The sequence below is a fragment of the Ursus americanus genome, chromosome 3, assembly GCF_024610735.1.
Source record: "Ursus americanus isolate L20-20 chromosome 3, mUrsAme1.1.p, whole genome shotgun sequence".
Lineage (NCBI taxonomy): Eukaryota > Metazoa > Chordata > Mammalia > Carnivora > Ursidae > Ursus > Ursus americanus.
Window position 1 is genome coordinate 33986319 of NC_142129.1, and position 17956 is coordinate 34004274.

At 39.7% G+C, this 17956-nt stretch overlaps 1 protein-coding gene across 9 annotated transcripts in view; it reads left to right on the top strand.

The window, feature by feature from the left end:
• The window catches only part of LOC148110362 (uncharacterized), a 296218-nt gene that overhangs the window by 193092 nt on the left and 85170 nt on the right, over positions 1 to 17956 (top strand). For 5 of the 9 annotated variants that reach the window (XR_015723895.1, XM_087860875.1, XM_087860876.1 and 2 more), the window contains 3 exons: positions 5843 to 6197; positions 7573 to 7643; positions 8887 to 8944. Coding sequence is in view for 5 of the 9 variants with exons in the window: in XM_087860875.1 (XP_087717001.1) it covers positions 5976 to 6197; positions 7573 to 7643; positions 8887 to 8944 (351 nt within the window). In the remaining 4 variants the exon portion in view is untranslated. The remainder of the gene's footprint in view (positions 1 to 5842; positions 6198 to 7572; positions 7644 to 8886; positions 8945 to 17956) is intronic. The other 4 variants (XR_015723896.1, XR_015723897.1, XR_015723898.1 and 1 more) reach the window with 2 other exon arrangements.

Here is a 17956-nt window from a genome sequence, read left to right on the forward strand (position 1 = left end):
AACAAAAGATGGTCAAGGTAATCCTTGGCCTTTTTTGTCAAATGGAGTCAGCTCTGCTACTTTTGGCCTTTGGGTCTTCAAATGGTGACTAAGCCGTGCAGTCACAGGAGTGAGGACGTGCCTAACTCACCTGTTTCTAATAGGATGCTCCCTTACCCAGGGGGTCCTGCTTCACCGAGATTCCAGGATCAGATGCTGATGTAATAGAAGAATACTAGTTTGTTTATAGTAGGGCAGCGGAAGATTTAGCAGCTCAGGTATGGGAGCCATTTTTGATGTCACAGGCCTTCTGGAAAAGACTGTCACACTCTCTTGCTCCTTCACTCGTGGCTGCTTGCCTCCATTCCCTTACACAGTCTCCTCTTTCAACCCGGCACACCCCACAATCCAGGACCCCACTCCTTACCCTTCCCTACAATCGAAGACAATACCACACCCCACCCTAACTGTAGTTTGCTAATGGAGGCACTGAAGCTTTATCTGGAAGCCTTAAGAGGTTCTCTTGGGATAAAGAATTGATGATTGCACCGGAGAGCAAGTACCCATTTAAGTTCGCTCTCTACCAGTTAAATTTCTCACTAGTTACCTAGAAACACACAGGGTCAACACACGGAGTTGTGAGGTTGTACAGGCTGTGCTCTGCGCAAACACCCAGCTGCAAGAGCAGGTAAAGCCAGCCTGCGCCGGACTCCTCCAGTGTGCACCCTGTTACAGGGCGATGGCCGCCAACAGGGGTTCCTCTTTTAATTCGTTCAAAGGCACTACTGTCTGGTCCAGAGGTGACCCTCAAGCCAACCTCACCAAGGTGAGCCTTAGTTTACTATAGAGGGCGTGACTCATTCCAGACTCTAACCTACGTTAAAACAATTACGATGACTATAAACTGCAGTCATTTAGTCTTCTGGAATGTATGGAGCCAGTTGCTGTTAGACCCAAGAACCTGAGGGATGTGGAGCAGCACTTTAGTATTTCCTGCTGGAGATTAATAAAATACGGTTCTGTCCGCGAAGGAGTTTATCATCTAGCAGCTCAGGAAATTAAGACAGTGGGATAGAAGATGCACAAAGTCTTTGGAAGTTTAGGGAGAGGGATTTCTTCTGACAGAGGAACCTGAAGTCTTCCATGAGACTGTAATAAGCAGCCCATTGAGAGGTAGACAGAATTGTAACAGCAAATGAGAGAACACTCTACGCAAACAAATGCAGCGCAAAGCAAGGTGGTAGGAAACACAAACATATGATGAAACCATAGTGCTTTCAGGGACAATGCAGATAGTTCAAGAAGGGTAAGAAAAAGCAATGCTATGGGGCGCCTGCGTGGCACAGCAGTTAAGCATCTGCCTTCGGCTCAGGGCGTGATCCCGGCATTATGGGATCGAGCCCCACATCAGGCTCCTCCGCTAAGAGCCTGCTTCTCCCATTCCCCCTGCTTGTGTTCCCTCTCTTGCTGGCTGTCTCTATCTCTGTCGAATAAATAAATAAAATCTTAAAAAAAAAAAAAAAAAAGAAAAAGCAATGCTAATTAATATGGAAAAGTATAATCAGGGGGGAAGGCCTGGGGGACTCCTAGCATCCAGTCTGCGTTTTAAACCTTGCAGCCCAGAACTGCCTGTATGACCGCCTTGGCCTCTTCTATCAGAAGAGCTCCAGATTTATCTGTTATCCAGACCAGTGCCACTAACTAAGAGGCAAAACACAACACAACACAAAAACGCTAGTGGACTCTGGCTTCATTTATCCCATGGGGAACCGGTGCCAGGAAGGCGGGGAGCAGCCAGGCTGCTGTGACTGGCTGATGGCCGGCCAGGACCAGCACCTCGCACTTCACAGCTTCTCATCCCGGAGTGTCAGCATCCTCAGGGCCGCAAGACAGTGCGTCACAGAATCAGCTGAGAGCTGAGTGAAGGTGGCCCATTCTGGGCAGGTGGATTTAATTCTGAACATTTTAGAAAGCATTCTGGTGTCACGAGGCTGGAAAAGTAGACGGTTGCCAAATCTTGGAGGCCCTTAAACGTCAAGCCAACCAGGGGTTGGCTTCGATTCACTAGGCAGCGTGTAACTACTAAACTTTTGAAACTGTGGAATGCAATTATTGGACTTAGTGTGTTTTAATTGCCTTACTTTAAAGTCTCTGTTGCTTATGTCTTTTCAGTAAGATAGGAGCTTTGTCTTTGCCTTTGTTGTTGCTGTTGTTGAACTGAAGCCAAATTGTCGGGCTAGTATGCTGAGTCTTGGGTTTTCTTCCCCCCCCCATTTTACTTTGCATTCTGTGTTTGTTTTCCCTAATTTATATGTCCTTTGAACTTCTTTTGCATTTGATCTGAGACTTTAGAATAGTTTGAGAGGAGCACAGTACCTCTAAAGATCTCTCCGTGCTGAGAATGAAAAAACGAAACAAAACGTGAGTGTCTGAGTGCCCAGGGAGCCCCTCCTGTTGAATGGGCTAAGATTCTAGCTCCGATATTAGGGAGGTTTACGGAGTCGAGAGTGCTTGAGAGCAGATGATCTGGACTCGCCTTGGGAGGTTTGATCGTGGTATACGGTGACTGTTCTTGCATTGTCCAGCACAGCGTGCACGCTTTGGAATTTAAATTTAGAGATCTTTTATTCTCTGCAGCTATGTCTGGGGACTCTTCCAAATCAACAGTCTGCTTTTTGATTTCAAAGGCTAGACAAAAATATTACAAAACAGTCCAGTTTTTCCTTTCGAAGTTGAGTAAGGTAAAAATGTACAATAGCTCCAAGAAGCCAAGCAAAATTCCAAGCCAGCCCTGTTACAGTGCAGTAGTCCTTCAGCCGACCGGATGATCTAGCTCGTTGTTCTCCGAGGAAACGAGGAGATGATCAAGAAACTCTAGTTGGAATTGAAACAGAATTTTCTCTATTAAAAAAAAATTGTATAATATTTTAGTATAATTGTTATAATTCTATTGGCTAGGACTTTCAACAGGAATAAGTAACTTTTATTGTTAGGGTGGTGTTTACTCTGAAAATAGTGTTATTGTATGCTTGAAATGAAATTTAAATGTCACTTCCCATATATGACCAGTTTCTGAAATTTTTACTGCCTCGAGGTTGAAAATTTGTAGAAGTCCAAATAAGTGTAATCCAAGGGTAGTAATTACAGTGTGAAAATCCAAGAGTCCCTTTGCTCTCATGAACTGTTCCAAAAAAATAGAATTCAATGCCAGCCTCACGTGAGACATTCTGTTGTATTAGTCAGGGTAACTTTCAACCAATGGATGTATTTTATTAAAAATTACTGAATTCTTGTTTCTCTTACTTTTCAAATGTCATACAGTTTGTGGGGCTTTCTTATTAATGCTGTTGTTTTTAAATGAGGCCCAGAGATTCTTGATCTCAGCAAATATCTTGGTGAATACACTTTGGCTTTGGGGCAAGTATAACTTAATATTCATAACTCTTGGAATGCAGAAGCAAAACGTGAAGAGAATCATCGTGATTCCCAAGCTTTAGGTATTGGGGCTAAGTAGCTGATGTGAACAACTTAGGGGATTGGCAACATTATTAAAGTATCATGTAAAAGCCAAAATCAAAAATCCAGGGAAAGGAAAACTCTACTACTAGTTGACATTTCAATAAAATATGGCTAAGAAGAAAATGCCGTGTATCAGGAGATCTCAATGGGCTAGCTTTGAGCAAAACAATAAAGCAGAGACAAAGAAATAAAGTAAAAATATACCCCAGTGATAACATTGAAATCTGAAAATCAATTAAGGCAATTTTGAATAACACAGATTTAGTAATTTGAGGCGTTCAGATGAGAACCAAGTGAGGTACGTGAGGATATTAGTACTTCTGCTTACAAAGGTTTATTGCTTTCTACCCCTCAACGTTCACCAAAATCACTGAAGATGCCAAGGGACTCCAAAGTTCACTTTTTCTGCTGCATGAAGTTACTATTATGGAGTATGCCTCACGGTGCGCAGCACAAGCAACGCCTGTAAAGTATTCTTAGACTTTTAGGGATATGGGTAAAAAAAATTTTCTGGGAAAGCCCCAAATTAGCTCCTTATTTTTAAGTAGGTATACTTCATTGCAAATTAAGAAGTATAAAATGATACCACGTATGTATATTTCTGTCTCTATTTTTCGTCTATTTTTGTATTTCTGGTAATAGCGCACCCTATGGTCATGTACCGTTTTACATAATAAGATCATATACCATTCGTAAATTCATATATTGAGAATGGGACAAATAAATAGACTGGTTATGCTGGAAAAGAGAACATTGAAATAGGTTTATGAGTATTGAGGGGAAAAGATAACATTAAGATTCCTAAGATTATTCCCTCATATTATACATCCCACCCCAATCTGGAGAAATTTGAACTAAGAGTGAATAGGCAGACTTACCCTAGTTTCCCTAAATTAGTGTCCTTAAAGTAGGGACATCAACAGGGCACAAAGCAAGATTTCAAAATAGAATCAAGCAAAATAAGGGAGAATTGAATTGCAGTTCCAAAGGATGCATTATAGTCTGGGAAAATTTTCTACAGCAATCTACACTAAGAAAAATCTTGATGACGTTTTAAACTTGGGAGGTAAAGAACTCTGTAGTCAAAAAAAAAAGCGCCTATGTGCGTGTGTGTGGAGCGCACATGTAGATATGTGTATAAATAATAAGAGGTGAAATGTCAGACTGCTCCCAGACTGCTGCTAAACCTAATCCAGTGCCAGAAGCTACCAGAAGACAAGGGAACAAAGGTTAGCAACATTCAAGGGGAAAGAGTGGAACTAAAGATGATTGCATACAAACTGATTGGGCAATAGGAAGACATTTTATAAATAAAAAATAGCAACAACCAAAAAACACTCAGAAAAGATGCAACTCATGAGCCATTCTGAAAAAAGGAAAGAAATTACCTGATGTTAAAAATCTAAGCAACTGGCGAGGATGTGGAGAAAGGGGAACTTTCTTATCCTGTTGGTGAGAATGCAGACTGTGCAGCCACTCTGGAAAAAAGTATGGAGGCTCCTCAAAAAGTTGAAAATAGAACTACCCTATGACCCAGCAATTATGCTACTAGGTATTTACCCAAAGGATACAAAATTACTAATTCAAAGGGATATGTGCACCCCTATGTTTATAGCAGCGTTATCTGTAATAGCCAAACTATGAAAACAGCTCAAGTGTCCATCTACTGAAGAATGGATAAAGAAGATGTGGTATACACACACACACACACACACACACACACACACACACACACACACAGAGGAATATTACTCGGCCATAAAAAAGGATGATATCTTGCCATTTGCAATGACATGGATGGAGCTAGAAAGAATAATGCTAAGTGAAATAAGTCACTTAGAGAAAGTCAAATGGCATATGATTTTACTCATATGTGGAATTTAGGAAACAAAACAAATAAGCAAAGGGAAAAAAAAATAAGAGAGAGAGGCAAATCAAGAAACAGACTCTTAATTATAGAGAACAAACTGATAGTTACCAGAAAAGGGGGGGGGGGTTAAATAGATGGGGATCAGGGAGTGCACTTGTTGTGATGAGCACCACGTGTCGTACAGAAGTGATGAATCACTGTATTCTATACCTGAAACTAATATTACATTGTATGTTAACTAATTGGAATTGAAATAAAAACTTAAAAAAATACAAATTTCCAGCTATAAAATCAACAAGTCTTAGGAAATAAAGCACAGGGAATATAGTCAATGATATTGTATTAACCTTGTAAGATAACAGATGGTAACTAGACTTCGTGTAATGACCATTTTGCAATGTATACAAATGTCAAATCACTATGTTGTATACCTGAAATCAATATAATATTGTATGTCAACGATTTTCAACACAGAAAGAAAAAGATCTAACCAACCGAAGATGCTTGATTGAAGACGCTGGGATAAAAGAAGAAAGGCATATGTCAGTGCCCAAAGATTGTAGAGCAATAATTACAAAGGGGTGAGATAAGAAATCATGAGTCAAAAATGTATACTCAACCCAGTTATCAACCAGCTAGAAAGGAAACAGAGATTCAGGTTTGTGGAGGAAAGGCAGCAGGTTATGAACCTTATGGAGAAAAACAAAAACAAGGCCAAGCAAGCAAAAGAAATAAAAAAAAACTGCTCAACGAAATCCTGTCCCAAGAGATGAATTTTTTAAAAACTTCAGAACTGAGAAACAGTGAAACTGACAGAAAAGAACTGATGGTGAGTTTTGAATCCACTTAAATATAAAACAAAGGTATGAATGTAGGAATCAGAGAAAATTCATATTATTAACTTGGACGGTGTTATCTGTAACAGTCTGGCTTACCCAATTTGGGAGGAATTGATGCTGTGGAAAATAGCTCTTTAGTTAACCTGAAAATTACTTTAATTTATGTTATAAGACTTTATACTTACCACTCCTCCAAAATGTTTTCCTATATAGACCTCAGCAAGGCTGTGTTATTGAGCTAGGTACCTCCTGGTTCTTTAGCATTTTGAATTAGGAGAGGAAACGGTGGGAGCATGTTTGAGTGCTTGCTTTTTTTCATCATTCGGCAGAACACACTCCACAGAGAAAGAAATTGAAACATAGGTTAAAATTTTATTTCATACTCAATTTTTTTTTTGGTCAGTGTCAGATCATGTGGGAAATTATATGACTGGTGATGCCAAATTTTTTATCTAGAGTTTAGGATTTCCATCAATTCTGCTTCAGTTTTAAAGTTCTGTTAAATGTCATTGACATTGATATTTTTATTTTAAAAAAATAGCATAGTATTATTATAAAATCATGTATCTACCCCTCCCTCTACATATAAACATGCACTACATTGAATAATATTCAGTTTTATTAATGGGTACTTCAGATGGTTAGATTTGGGTTGAGTGGGGAGTTTTTTAGTTTCTATCTGTAATAAATAATTTACAATTAAAATATGTCATTTTTATTAGGATCTTTTAGAGCAGTTTCAGGTTCACAGCAACATTGAGGGGAAGGTACAGATATTTTCCATGTATCTTCTGTCCACACACAGCTTCCATTATCATCCCTGAGCAGAGTGGGGCATTGGTTACAATTGATGAGCTTACTTGGACACATCATCGTCACCCAACGGCCACGGTGTACATTACAATTCACTTTTGGTGTTGTACATTCTGTGTGTTTGGACAAGCGTATAATGACACGTATCCATCAGTAGGATATTATGCAGAGTACTTTCACTGTCCTAAAAAGCCTCCATGTTCTGCCTATTGATTCCTTCCCCCTACCCAACCCCTGGCTGCCACCAATCTTTTTCACTGTCTGTTTAATTTTGCCTTTTCCAGAATGTCATGTAATTGGAGTCGGACAGTATGTAGCCTTTTCAGATTTCTTTCAGTTTCTTTCATTTAGTAAATACATTTAACTTTCATCAATGTCTCTTCAGAGCTTGAGAGTCTTCGTCTTTCACTTTTGAAAGATAATTTTGCAGGGTGCAGAGTTCTGTGTTGGTGGTCTTTTTCTCTCAGCACTTCAAATATTTCACGCCTCTGTTTTCTTGCTTGCATTGTTTTTGAGAAGCTCGATGTACCTCGTATCTTTGTTCCTCTACAGATCGGTGTTTCTTCCCCCTGGCTCCTTTCAGGAATTTTTCTGTATCTTCAGTTTTCTGCAGTTCGAAAATGGTATGCTTAGGTGTTGTTTGTTTGACTGTTGGGTTTTTTTTGGGGGGGGGGTTGTTTGTTTGTTTGCATTTCTCCTGCTAGGTGTTCTCTGAAATTCCTAGATATATGATTTGGGGTCTGACATTAATTGGGGAAATTCACCATCATTTTGTTTCAAATATTTCTTCTGTTCCTTTCTCTTTCTTCACCTTCTATTAGTCCTATTAAGCATATTTTACAACTTTTGTAAATTGCTCCATGGTTCTTGGCTATTCTGTTCTTTTTTTTTTTTTTTTAAGATTTTATTCTCTTTGCTTTTTGATTTTCCAGTATTCTACTGGTATGCCCTCAAGCCCAGAGATTCCTTCCTCAGCACCGCCATCCAATCTACTAATGAGCCCATTAAAGGCATTCTTCATTCGTTACAGTATTTTTTATCTCAAACATTTCTTTTTGGTTTCTTCTCAGGATTCCATATTTCTGCTTACAGCCCCTGTTGGTTCTTGCATGCAGTCTAATGTATCCCTTAGAGTCCTTGGCATATTAAATATCGTTGTTTTAAACTCCCACTATAATTCCAACATCTCTGCCATATCTGGTTCTGATGCTTGCTCTTTCTTTTCAAATCGTGTTTTTTGCCTTTTGGCATGACTTGTAATTTGCTTCTCGATAGCCAAACATGATCTGCCCCGTAAAAGGAACAGTTGTAAATAGGCCTTTAGGAATAGGGTGGTGACGTATGGGGGGAGGGGAAGCGTTCCTTAGTCCTGTGATTAGGTCTCAGACTTTCAGTGAGCCTAGGCTCTGGACTGAACTTCTGAAGTGTTCCTCAGTTTTTTTTTTCTTTTTCCTCTCCCTTTGGGTGGGACCTGATGGCTAGTGTTGGCTGGAGTTGGGTATTTCTCTCCTGCTTGGTGGAAGGCTGAAGCTGGCTTGAATTAGGTATTTCCCTTCCCCCAGGTCAGATAGGCTCTGATAATACGCGGGCAGGTGAGGCCCTGGCTAATTAGTTTCCCCTGCGGGCAGGCCTTATAAAGACGAACCGCCGTGTTCTGGGGTATTTCAAAATGGTTGCTTTCCTTCTCCCGCTTGCTGCAAGCAGGAGACAGTTTTTCTCCATATTTACTGTGGGAACTAGGCGAGCTTCTGGAGGTAAATCTCATGATATTGTGGGGGTTCCGCTCTATGACTGGGTCTCCCTAGAGTTTTTAACTCCTAGACTTGCCCACGCTGAGCCGTCAACAATTTCTCACTTACGTTTCAGGTTTTCCTACCCTGGCGCTCATTCCTACGGAGGTGTCTGCTCTCGAGTCTCTGCTCCGGTAAGTTGTGACTCCGCGAATTCACCTGTCGCTCTCCAGTCTTGGGGGCAGCCATTTGCCTTGTGTCCTCCCTTCTGTTGAGAATCTGAGAAGAGCTGTTGGCTCTTACTCTTGTTGAGCTTTTAACTGGTGAGAATCAAGTGGCAACTTCTAAGCTTCCTACGTGCCGAAATGAAAATCTATGTTATTTTTTTAAAGTAATTTTGAAACAAAAAAAGTAAAAACTATTGAAGGTTAAAATACAAGTAGATAACATAATTGATACCATAGTGTAAAAGGCCATAATTTTTTAATCTATAAAAGAATTTTCCTTACAAATGGTTAAACTTGTATTTCTTCATAAAATATCTACATTGAGACATTTTTGGTTTCCTGCATGTTGCAACTTATATCTACGATTTTAATATCATAATCAGGAATAATATTTGATATTTGAGTCAGAGGTATAATATTTAAAGGTGTTTGAGACATTAATTTCACTTGCCTGACAGCAAATTCTTATTCCATTAATTTTTTCAAGACTATTCTAATCTTACATTACTTCTTATTGACCTTATTGACTGTTTTCAGACTACTAGTTGAAAAACTAACAGATGAAAGGTTTCTAACATAAAAACAGTATCTTCTTTTTTCTTTCTTCCTTTTTTAACCAAGACTTATCCAGAATGAGGATGTTCTTGGCAGTTAAAGCATACTTGGCAGTGTGCCTGAAATTCCCTGTTATCGTTTGGGCTATGTCAAGTTCTTAAGCCTTCCTCAAACCATTGCACGGTCTATCCCATACCAATTACCATGTAAAGAGCAGCTAGACACTGAATGTAAGTTGCCATCTGTGCGTGACACACGGACCACAGCAGACAAGATCATGAACTAGGGAGGCAAACTAGTTGCATCTGAATCCCGGCTCCATTACTCGTCAGCTGTGTGGCCTTGAGCTAATTAGTTAACTTTTCTGTGCCTCGGTCTTATCTCTAGAATGAGGATAATAACAGTGCATACCGTATAAGGTTGTTGTGAGGATTGAGTTAAATGAGTCAAACATTTAGGTATGTCCTGGTACCTAGTAAGCATCATGTATTAGCTTTTATCTTTATCATGATAACAAATATCCAAGTATAACTTAATCTTCCTTTTAAAATCTAAGAGCATAAATGACAAATCAGATTATTAGAAATACCATGTGTTAATTTGAGAACTATTTGACGGAGTCGAAACGGATTTGGTAACTATAGAATACAATTTAGTAGGCTGACCATACTGTTTGGATTACCTGGGGCAATCTCCGTTAATGCTTGTTGTCTTGGCGTACACTTTTTTTTTTTTTTTAAGATATAACTGATGCATAGCGTTGTGTAAGTTAAAGGTGTAACCCGTGCTATTTGATACCTTTATTATTGCAATATGATCGTCATCATAGTGTTAGCTAACACCTCTATCACATAATTATTTTTTTGTGGTAAGAAAAATTAAGATCCAGTTTCTTAGTACTTTGAGGTTGATAATACAGTATTGTTGACTATAATCACCATGCTGTGTGTTAAATCTTCTGAACTGACTTATCTACTAGTTGCAAGTTTATCCCCCTAAACAGCTCCCCAGTTCTCTCGCCTGCCACCCATTGGTCACCGCCGTTCTACTTGCTGTTTCTATGAGTTCCGCTTTTTTAGATCCCTCTAAAAGTGATACACAGTATTTGTCTTTCTCTGACTTATCTCACTTAGCATAATGCCCTCAGGGTCCATCCATGTTCTCACAAATGGCAGGATTTTCATCTTTCTTGTGGCTGAATAATATTCCCTTGTATATGTACTCACCGCCTCTTCTGTATCCATTCATCCATTGGTGGACACTTAATGTTTCAGCATCTTGCAATTGTGAATAATGCTGCAATGAACGTGGGAGTGCAGGTGTATTTTCAATACTCTGTTTTCATTTTCTTTAGATATATGCTCAGAGGGTGATGACTGGATAATACAGAAGTTCTATTTTTAACTTTTTGAGGAACCTCCATACTGTTCTCCAGAGTGGCTGCTCCAGTTTGCATTCCCCCCAGCAGTGTAGGCGGTTCCCTTTTCTCCTTATCCCTGCCAACACTTGTGAGCTCTCGTTTTCTTGATGATAGCCATTCTAACAGGTATGAGATGATGCTCTCATTGCCATTTTGATGTGCCTTTCCCTTGATGATTAGGGATGATGAGCATCTTTTCATGTACCTGGTGGCTATTTGGATGTCTTATTTGGAAAAATGTCTGTTCGGGTCTTATGTGCCTGGCATCCTTTTAATAGCCTCTCTCTCACTCTCACAAGTAAGCCAGTTTGGATGATAAATGTTAAGAATATTCTATAATTAAGAGGGTAAAACTGTGTCACTGGAAGGATATGGTTAAGGTTAGAACTCAAACCTCCTTAAAATTACTGTTACCTGATAAGTTGAAATAAAATGTTTTAGGCTTAAACACCTGTTAGCAATTAGTAATTCATTGATTAGTTCATTTAATAAATGTTTGTGTAGTGCCGGTTTTGAGGATAAGTTTTGAACAAGACAGAAAAGCTCCCTGCCCATGGAGTTGACCTTTTGCAAAAAATATTGATAATAAGTAAACAAGTGCCTAGAATAATGACACATGGTAGGCATAAGCAAATGCTTTTTAATTGTTTTTGAAATAAACAAGATACAGTTGATCTTGACAAATGCTCTAAAGAAAATGAAATTAGAAGGAGAATATCTGGATGATAGACAAAGAGCCGGACCCTCTAGAAATGGCCTAAATGTTCAATCTGGATTGCCTGGATTTGGACAAGAAAGCTGGGACCAGCCCTACCCCCACCCCCAGCCCTTTTCCAATGGAGGGTCTGCTTCTGAACTCAGCTTAAGGAGAAATCAAGTGTCTTTCTCCACCTGGGCCCCAGGGTCTACATATGCTGTCAGTGGAAGTCCATGGATAATTTTAATTCCTGTAACAACTGACCCCTTCAAGCCAGAGTCTCCGGCATCCAGGCAGGATGAAGTCCTTCATGAGTAAGGTTGCTCTAATGCCTGACTGACTTACTAAAAGGGAGAGACCTGAGGGAGGAGGATTTCTCTATTGTAAAAGAACCGAAACTACATGCTCACCATTGGTCCTCGGCTTGGCGTGTCTCTCTGGGTACTACTGGACGAATCGGGTGTACCCTTGCCTTCTCTCTTGATGTTGACCTCGAAGCTTTTGTGTTTTATTTTAAAAATAATGTGAAATCATTGAAAAGCTTACAGCCAGGGAATGACATGATCGCATTTAAGAAAATGGTTCTGTTGGCTGTGTGGATAATGGATTGGAGAGGAACAAGAATGAATGAGGAAGGTCAGTTCAGAAGTTATGGAGATGGTGTGGCTTGGACAAGGATGCTGGCGGCATGAACAGAGGAAATAGAGCAATTTGAGATACATTTTGCAAGACTTGTCGACGGATTACATGTCAGAAGTGGGGAAAATGGAAGAGTCAAAAAAGCTTTGTGTGTGGTGGTGGTGGTGGTGTTTTCTTTGAGTCACTGGATGGTGATTTGAGAGCCTTGTTGGCTTCCAGGGAGTTCTCAATGGTCTGGGATGGGAAAACCCAGAGAGGTCAATGTACCCTACTCTAGTTCGCCATTCAGCGGTAGTCATCATCCCATAAAAACATACATGACAAGTTCTCTTTGTAGTACTGGCATCAAGGAAACTGATTATATTAATGAGAATTTGAATATGGATGGTGGGAATATTCAAATGTAGTCCCATGGGTCAGGATTCCACAATGCCAACCTGGTCACTAGGATTCACCTTTTCAAGAGGGACTGAGAGAGGACTTCCCAAAAAGGGACTTGGGTGTGGATCATAGTATCTATTTCAATATTCCTTTAGTCCTTAGTTAATCAGAGCTTTTCTAGTTCAATTTCCACATTCACATCTTTCCTAAGTATAATTTAGCATGACAGTTACTTGGATTTAAGATCATAATGTTAAAAATATAGGGCTCCTAGTAAGCATAATAATCTTGCAACTTCCAAATATGATGCAATATTGACAAAACATGTAAGTACCTGAAAAGGGGGAATGGGGATTAATATAATGAATGAGACTCTGTTTTTCCCCCAACTATCTCTCTACATGGCACCAAATTTGGTATTACTAAATGTACCATTTCACCTATCATGCTTTAAGTTTCTTCAGGGAAAAGAAAAATAAAGCAGTTTTTTCTCTCAAGGAATAAAGGACCAATGTTACGTTGTTATAGCAACCAAAGTTGCAAAACATTAAAGAGAAGGTTGGTTCTTCAAAAGTTGCTGTAACTTGGTAATCATGCATGAACAATGCCATTTATTTGAAATGCACTCATTGTTACCTGATTATAATTGTCCCCAGAATGTTAAGAATTTTTAGAAGAATTATTTCCTCAGAGCCTCTTAAAAAAATTAACAAGCCAACTATTTATTACTTTATTAAGAAAATTCTTCCCAGCATTTCATTGGATCTAGTATATTTAAATCTATTTTTTAGTATTTTATGCATATCTAGAAACTTTTATATTGACAAAAGGTATGCATCACTTACAGCTAGGCAGGGGTCTGTAAATGATTTATCAGCCACACTTAGACCTATTAATTGGGTTTTGAGTGGAGGGTGATAGCAATATTTTAGATGATTTTTGTTCTTTATGGACTGCTTGGTCACAAATACGTGATTTTCGTGTATAACATATAATGATCTTGGAGTACATATAAAATTGTGGGTCAGTATTTGTCAATAAATTCGTTCTGTTTCTAAAAGTAGTATTCTCATCTTAAAATCCTTAGTTTTGGTGTGTCTTCAGTAAATGTGAAAGTTTTATTAACTACAAAATGGAGATAATAACACTATATTACTTAGAAGCTTAACAGAAATATTTGCATTTATACCTAATTTTAGTAGCGAACACAATGGAATGTCCCCAGATCTAATAGAGTAACTTTCAGCTGTGTGTTTGGCTGTTTTCTAAGCACAAATTTCAGGTCCACATCCCTGGAGGTTCTGATGCTATAGGCTTGGGGTGGTTCTCTGATACTATATTTGTTTCATAAGTGGTTTTGTGCGGCATCGTCACTGTGTGAGATCCTGTGGACTAATGTAGCAGACAGGAAGCACCTTTTTAAGTCTTGTGAACATTGCTGAGAATTCTGTACTGGGAACATGCAAGATCATTCTAAATATTGTACTGAAACTTGATTTCTAAAATCTACCAGTTCCTCAAAATAAGCCTGAAAAGGATTCTCCTGGACAATATTCTCCACTCAACGGTGTTTGTCACTAACTTACAGCTGGAAGAATGGTCTGGGTCCGAGGGATGAACAGGTGGTCCTGATGCCATCTGGGGCCTGCAGCCTTGCTGTTGTGGCTTGTTTAGTTGAACTAAACATTTTAAGATTTATTTCAGAGAGCACGGGGAAAGGCAGAGGAGAGAGGAAGAGAAGCAGACACCCTGCTGTTCATGGAGCCCCAGGCAGCTCATGACCTGAGTGGAAATCAAGAGTCTGATGCTTAGGGGCGCCTGGGTGGCACAGCGGTTAAGCGTCTGCCTTTGGCTCAGGGCGTGATCCCGGCGTTCTGGGATCGAGCCCCACATCAGGCTCTTCCGCTATGAGCCTGCTTCTTCCTCTCCCACTCCCCCTGCTTGTGTTCCCTCTCTCGCTGGCTGTCTCTATCTCTGTCAAATAAATAAATAAAATCTTTAAAAAAAAAAAAAAGAATTACCACACTAATTTAAGCGCCCCTTTTCTGAGCTTCTAGGGCACCCTATTTATTTCTGGAAACTAATACAATCATTGAAAATATTTGTGTTTCTTCCACTAAGATCAAGGATGGAAGGTGGGTGTTGTACACATGGACTAGTTGTAGGCATGGAAAAGGCTGGTCACAGTAGTATGTAAGCCCAGTAAGGGCAGGGACCGGGCCATCCGGTCAGTTGTGCGTGCATAACGATTGGAGCTCCCGCTCTGCGTCCCAGCATGTCTGTAGGATTTTGATGAATATCACAGTGGAGATAAAGGCAAAGTCTTCGCCCTTAAGAGAATTTGCATGTTAGTACCCAGAGCGTAATAGGTATTTGTAATTACTAAACTCTCAAAATCAAAAGAATACTACTATTCCTGGGGGATTCTCATACTTAATTTTCTGTTTAGATTTTCCTCCTGTGAAGAGGATAAAGTGATCAATCTGCTTCAGGCTCAGGGTAGGAAACCATATTGGCTAATAATTTGCTAACCGAAGATTAAAGGTCAAAGCAAAAGATTTGTCAGCAGATGGGTGATGAAACTGTCCAACCCAAAGAGCGAGTGCCTTAGGAATGAGGAAAGGGGAGAGTGGAGAAGGGAAAAGGTGGATTAGTCCATAGCTGTGATTAGTCGGGGGGATAATAGACCAGGAAAGATTCATGTAGAGAAATAAAGTCCAAAAAAGTCCACCTTAACTAAATGAATGGCCTTGATATCCCTCAACAAGAACAACAGCAACAAAAAAATGAGCATCAGAGGAAAGCTTAGCAGTTACAGGCAGGGTAGAAGGTGAGTCACAGAATGAGGAAAGTCTCTAAACTGCTCCAAGAAATACGTGTTGAGTTCTTAGTTGAGATCACTACGAAAAGCCAGTATCTTTATTCACTCAAAAAGAGAAATCTTATAGAGATGATTTTGTTTGTTTTTGGGTCTTGCAAAAAAAATGGGAAGAAAAAGAAATGAAGCAAAAAATGGGATAAACAAGTTTACACGGAGCAGTAAATGTCTAAATAGAGAACATTTTTATTTTTAGAGTTCTCCATCCATGTGCTAGACACTGAAACCCCTTCAGGGATAGATTCATGCTTTGGGGCTAATAGTCAACCACGTTAGTCACAGAGCTCTCCCTCTGTGGCCTGGGAGAGCCTAGGTGCACAAGGTTCAGAATACTTCTTTATTAGATGAAGAATTTTTTTTTTCTGTCAGTTCATTTTACAAAGAGATGCTCCAGGTATAGCTGTTATCTTTAAACGCTGGAAAGTAAGGAAGCAAGCCAAAAGTCCCAAACTTACATTTGAACATACATTTTCGTTTTAAAGCATGCTCAGTAGAAAGAGTAGAGCAAAAAGAAGAAAACACGGAAAACTCAATGTTAATTCTGTGGTCCTTTCATTTACGTTTTGGTGCAGGTTTCTCTAGATTTTAATGACCTAAGTTTTAAAAAATACTTTCCCTTGCTATGCATCCTTCTCTCTGGAAGATTTATGTGCAACTCTGAATGTTTTGGGGGGATAATTTCAAAAGATGATGTGTTTTTCTGGGCTTAATCCATTGCTTGTAATTGCCCTTCAGAAAAGTTGTATGGCTGGCTATTTGCTCACACTTGGAATGAGAAGGCTTCTATGTACATACTCCCCAGCACTGAGGAGTGTCCTTTTTATATGGCAGCAAACACACACCTTCTCTGTATAAAACAGACTTCCAAATCTGTGATTTTAGTCCCCACCTCCGTCTTACAGTGTATGTGGCTAATTTAATGTATATTTCGTTTAGAATGCTTTTTGTTTCAAGAGACAGAAAACTGAACTCAAATTGGCTTACGCACAAGTGGCAAAATTCACTGATTTGCATCGCTAAATATTCAGTTAGATCTCACTTGAGGCATTACCGAATACAGAGGCTCAAAATATTTTACAAAAAAAAAAAAATTTCCCCCTTATCCACTGCCTCTGTTTTGACTAGTCTCAAATAGACTCTTCCTTATGTCATAAAATGGTAGCCAGTATCTCCCAAGAACAGCTATTTCCAGTTTCAAATAAAGCCTAAAAGTAGAAGCACTTCTGTGTCAGGAAACAATCCGCGTCATTCTGCTGGGCCCAGCTTTGGCCATGCGGCCATATGGTAGCCAGTTACTACAGGCGATGCTGACTGGCCTGGGGCCAGGTTACCGACTTCTTCTCTAGGATCCAGTAGTCACTAGCTCATGACCTGACTGAGAGAAGGGAGCTCGTTAAGTGAAAATCAGGGCTAATGCCGAAAGGAGGTGTCGAGGTAAATTACAAATAATCACTATAACATTGTCCCGGTGTGTGCCTCTTATTCTTTGATAAAACTGGATTGATGGTTTGTCTGTGTGACTGGCTTTTCCGAGAGTCGGTGCTTGGATTAACTTGAAAAACTGTTTTCTAAACAGTGAATCCCTACCTGTACGCTAATAATCCTTTTCATCTGCTTTCTTCTGTTTTAATTGGTTGGTGTCTTTTTAACTTCTTGACTTGCGTACTGTGAGTTTGTTATTTAAGTTAAGGTAAAACTGCTCGGGCAAAAGCGTGAGCATCGAGTAGCTTTACGGAATAGATGGCATAGTACGGAAGTCAGAGCAACTTACTTCACCTCAGCTTCTCCTTGCTGAACAGTTTCCAGTTGTCACAGGACACAACGATACCCACGGAGAAAGATTCCATCATAGTCAAGTAAAAGGATATCTGTTTCCTGTGAAAGATGAGTAAGAAAGTGGCATCCTAAGGGAGTCGGTTGGGAACCGCTCTGAAGGTGAGGTTATGTACAGTCATGAATTGAGGGCCCTTTTGGCACAAAAGGAGGTAGGTTACAAAGGGAGGCTAAGGGGTATAATAAACACGTATAACATTTCTTCATGGCAATAAGGACAGACCACAATGAGTCTAAGGGGAATTACTTACAGAAATGTACATTAAGCTATTTCTTGTCCATTTTATAAACTAGAGTTGCATGCCACTGTATCTGCCCTTGGGTTTGTGATGGCCTTTCTTTACATGTGCTAACAACTTCCTTGCTGCTCCTTAGAAAATAATGAATTGCTTAATATTAAGAGTAGCCACCCTTGGCTAAGATGAGACATAACGAAGGGAAGCAGTTCCTGATTCTTGTACTCAGGCATTTAACTAACAGTAATGATGCCCTTTGTGCCCAAGACAACATGTATTTGCATGGAAATAACCACACAAAGGTCTTACAGACGTATGCTTGCTAAATATCCCTGACTCA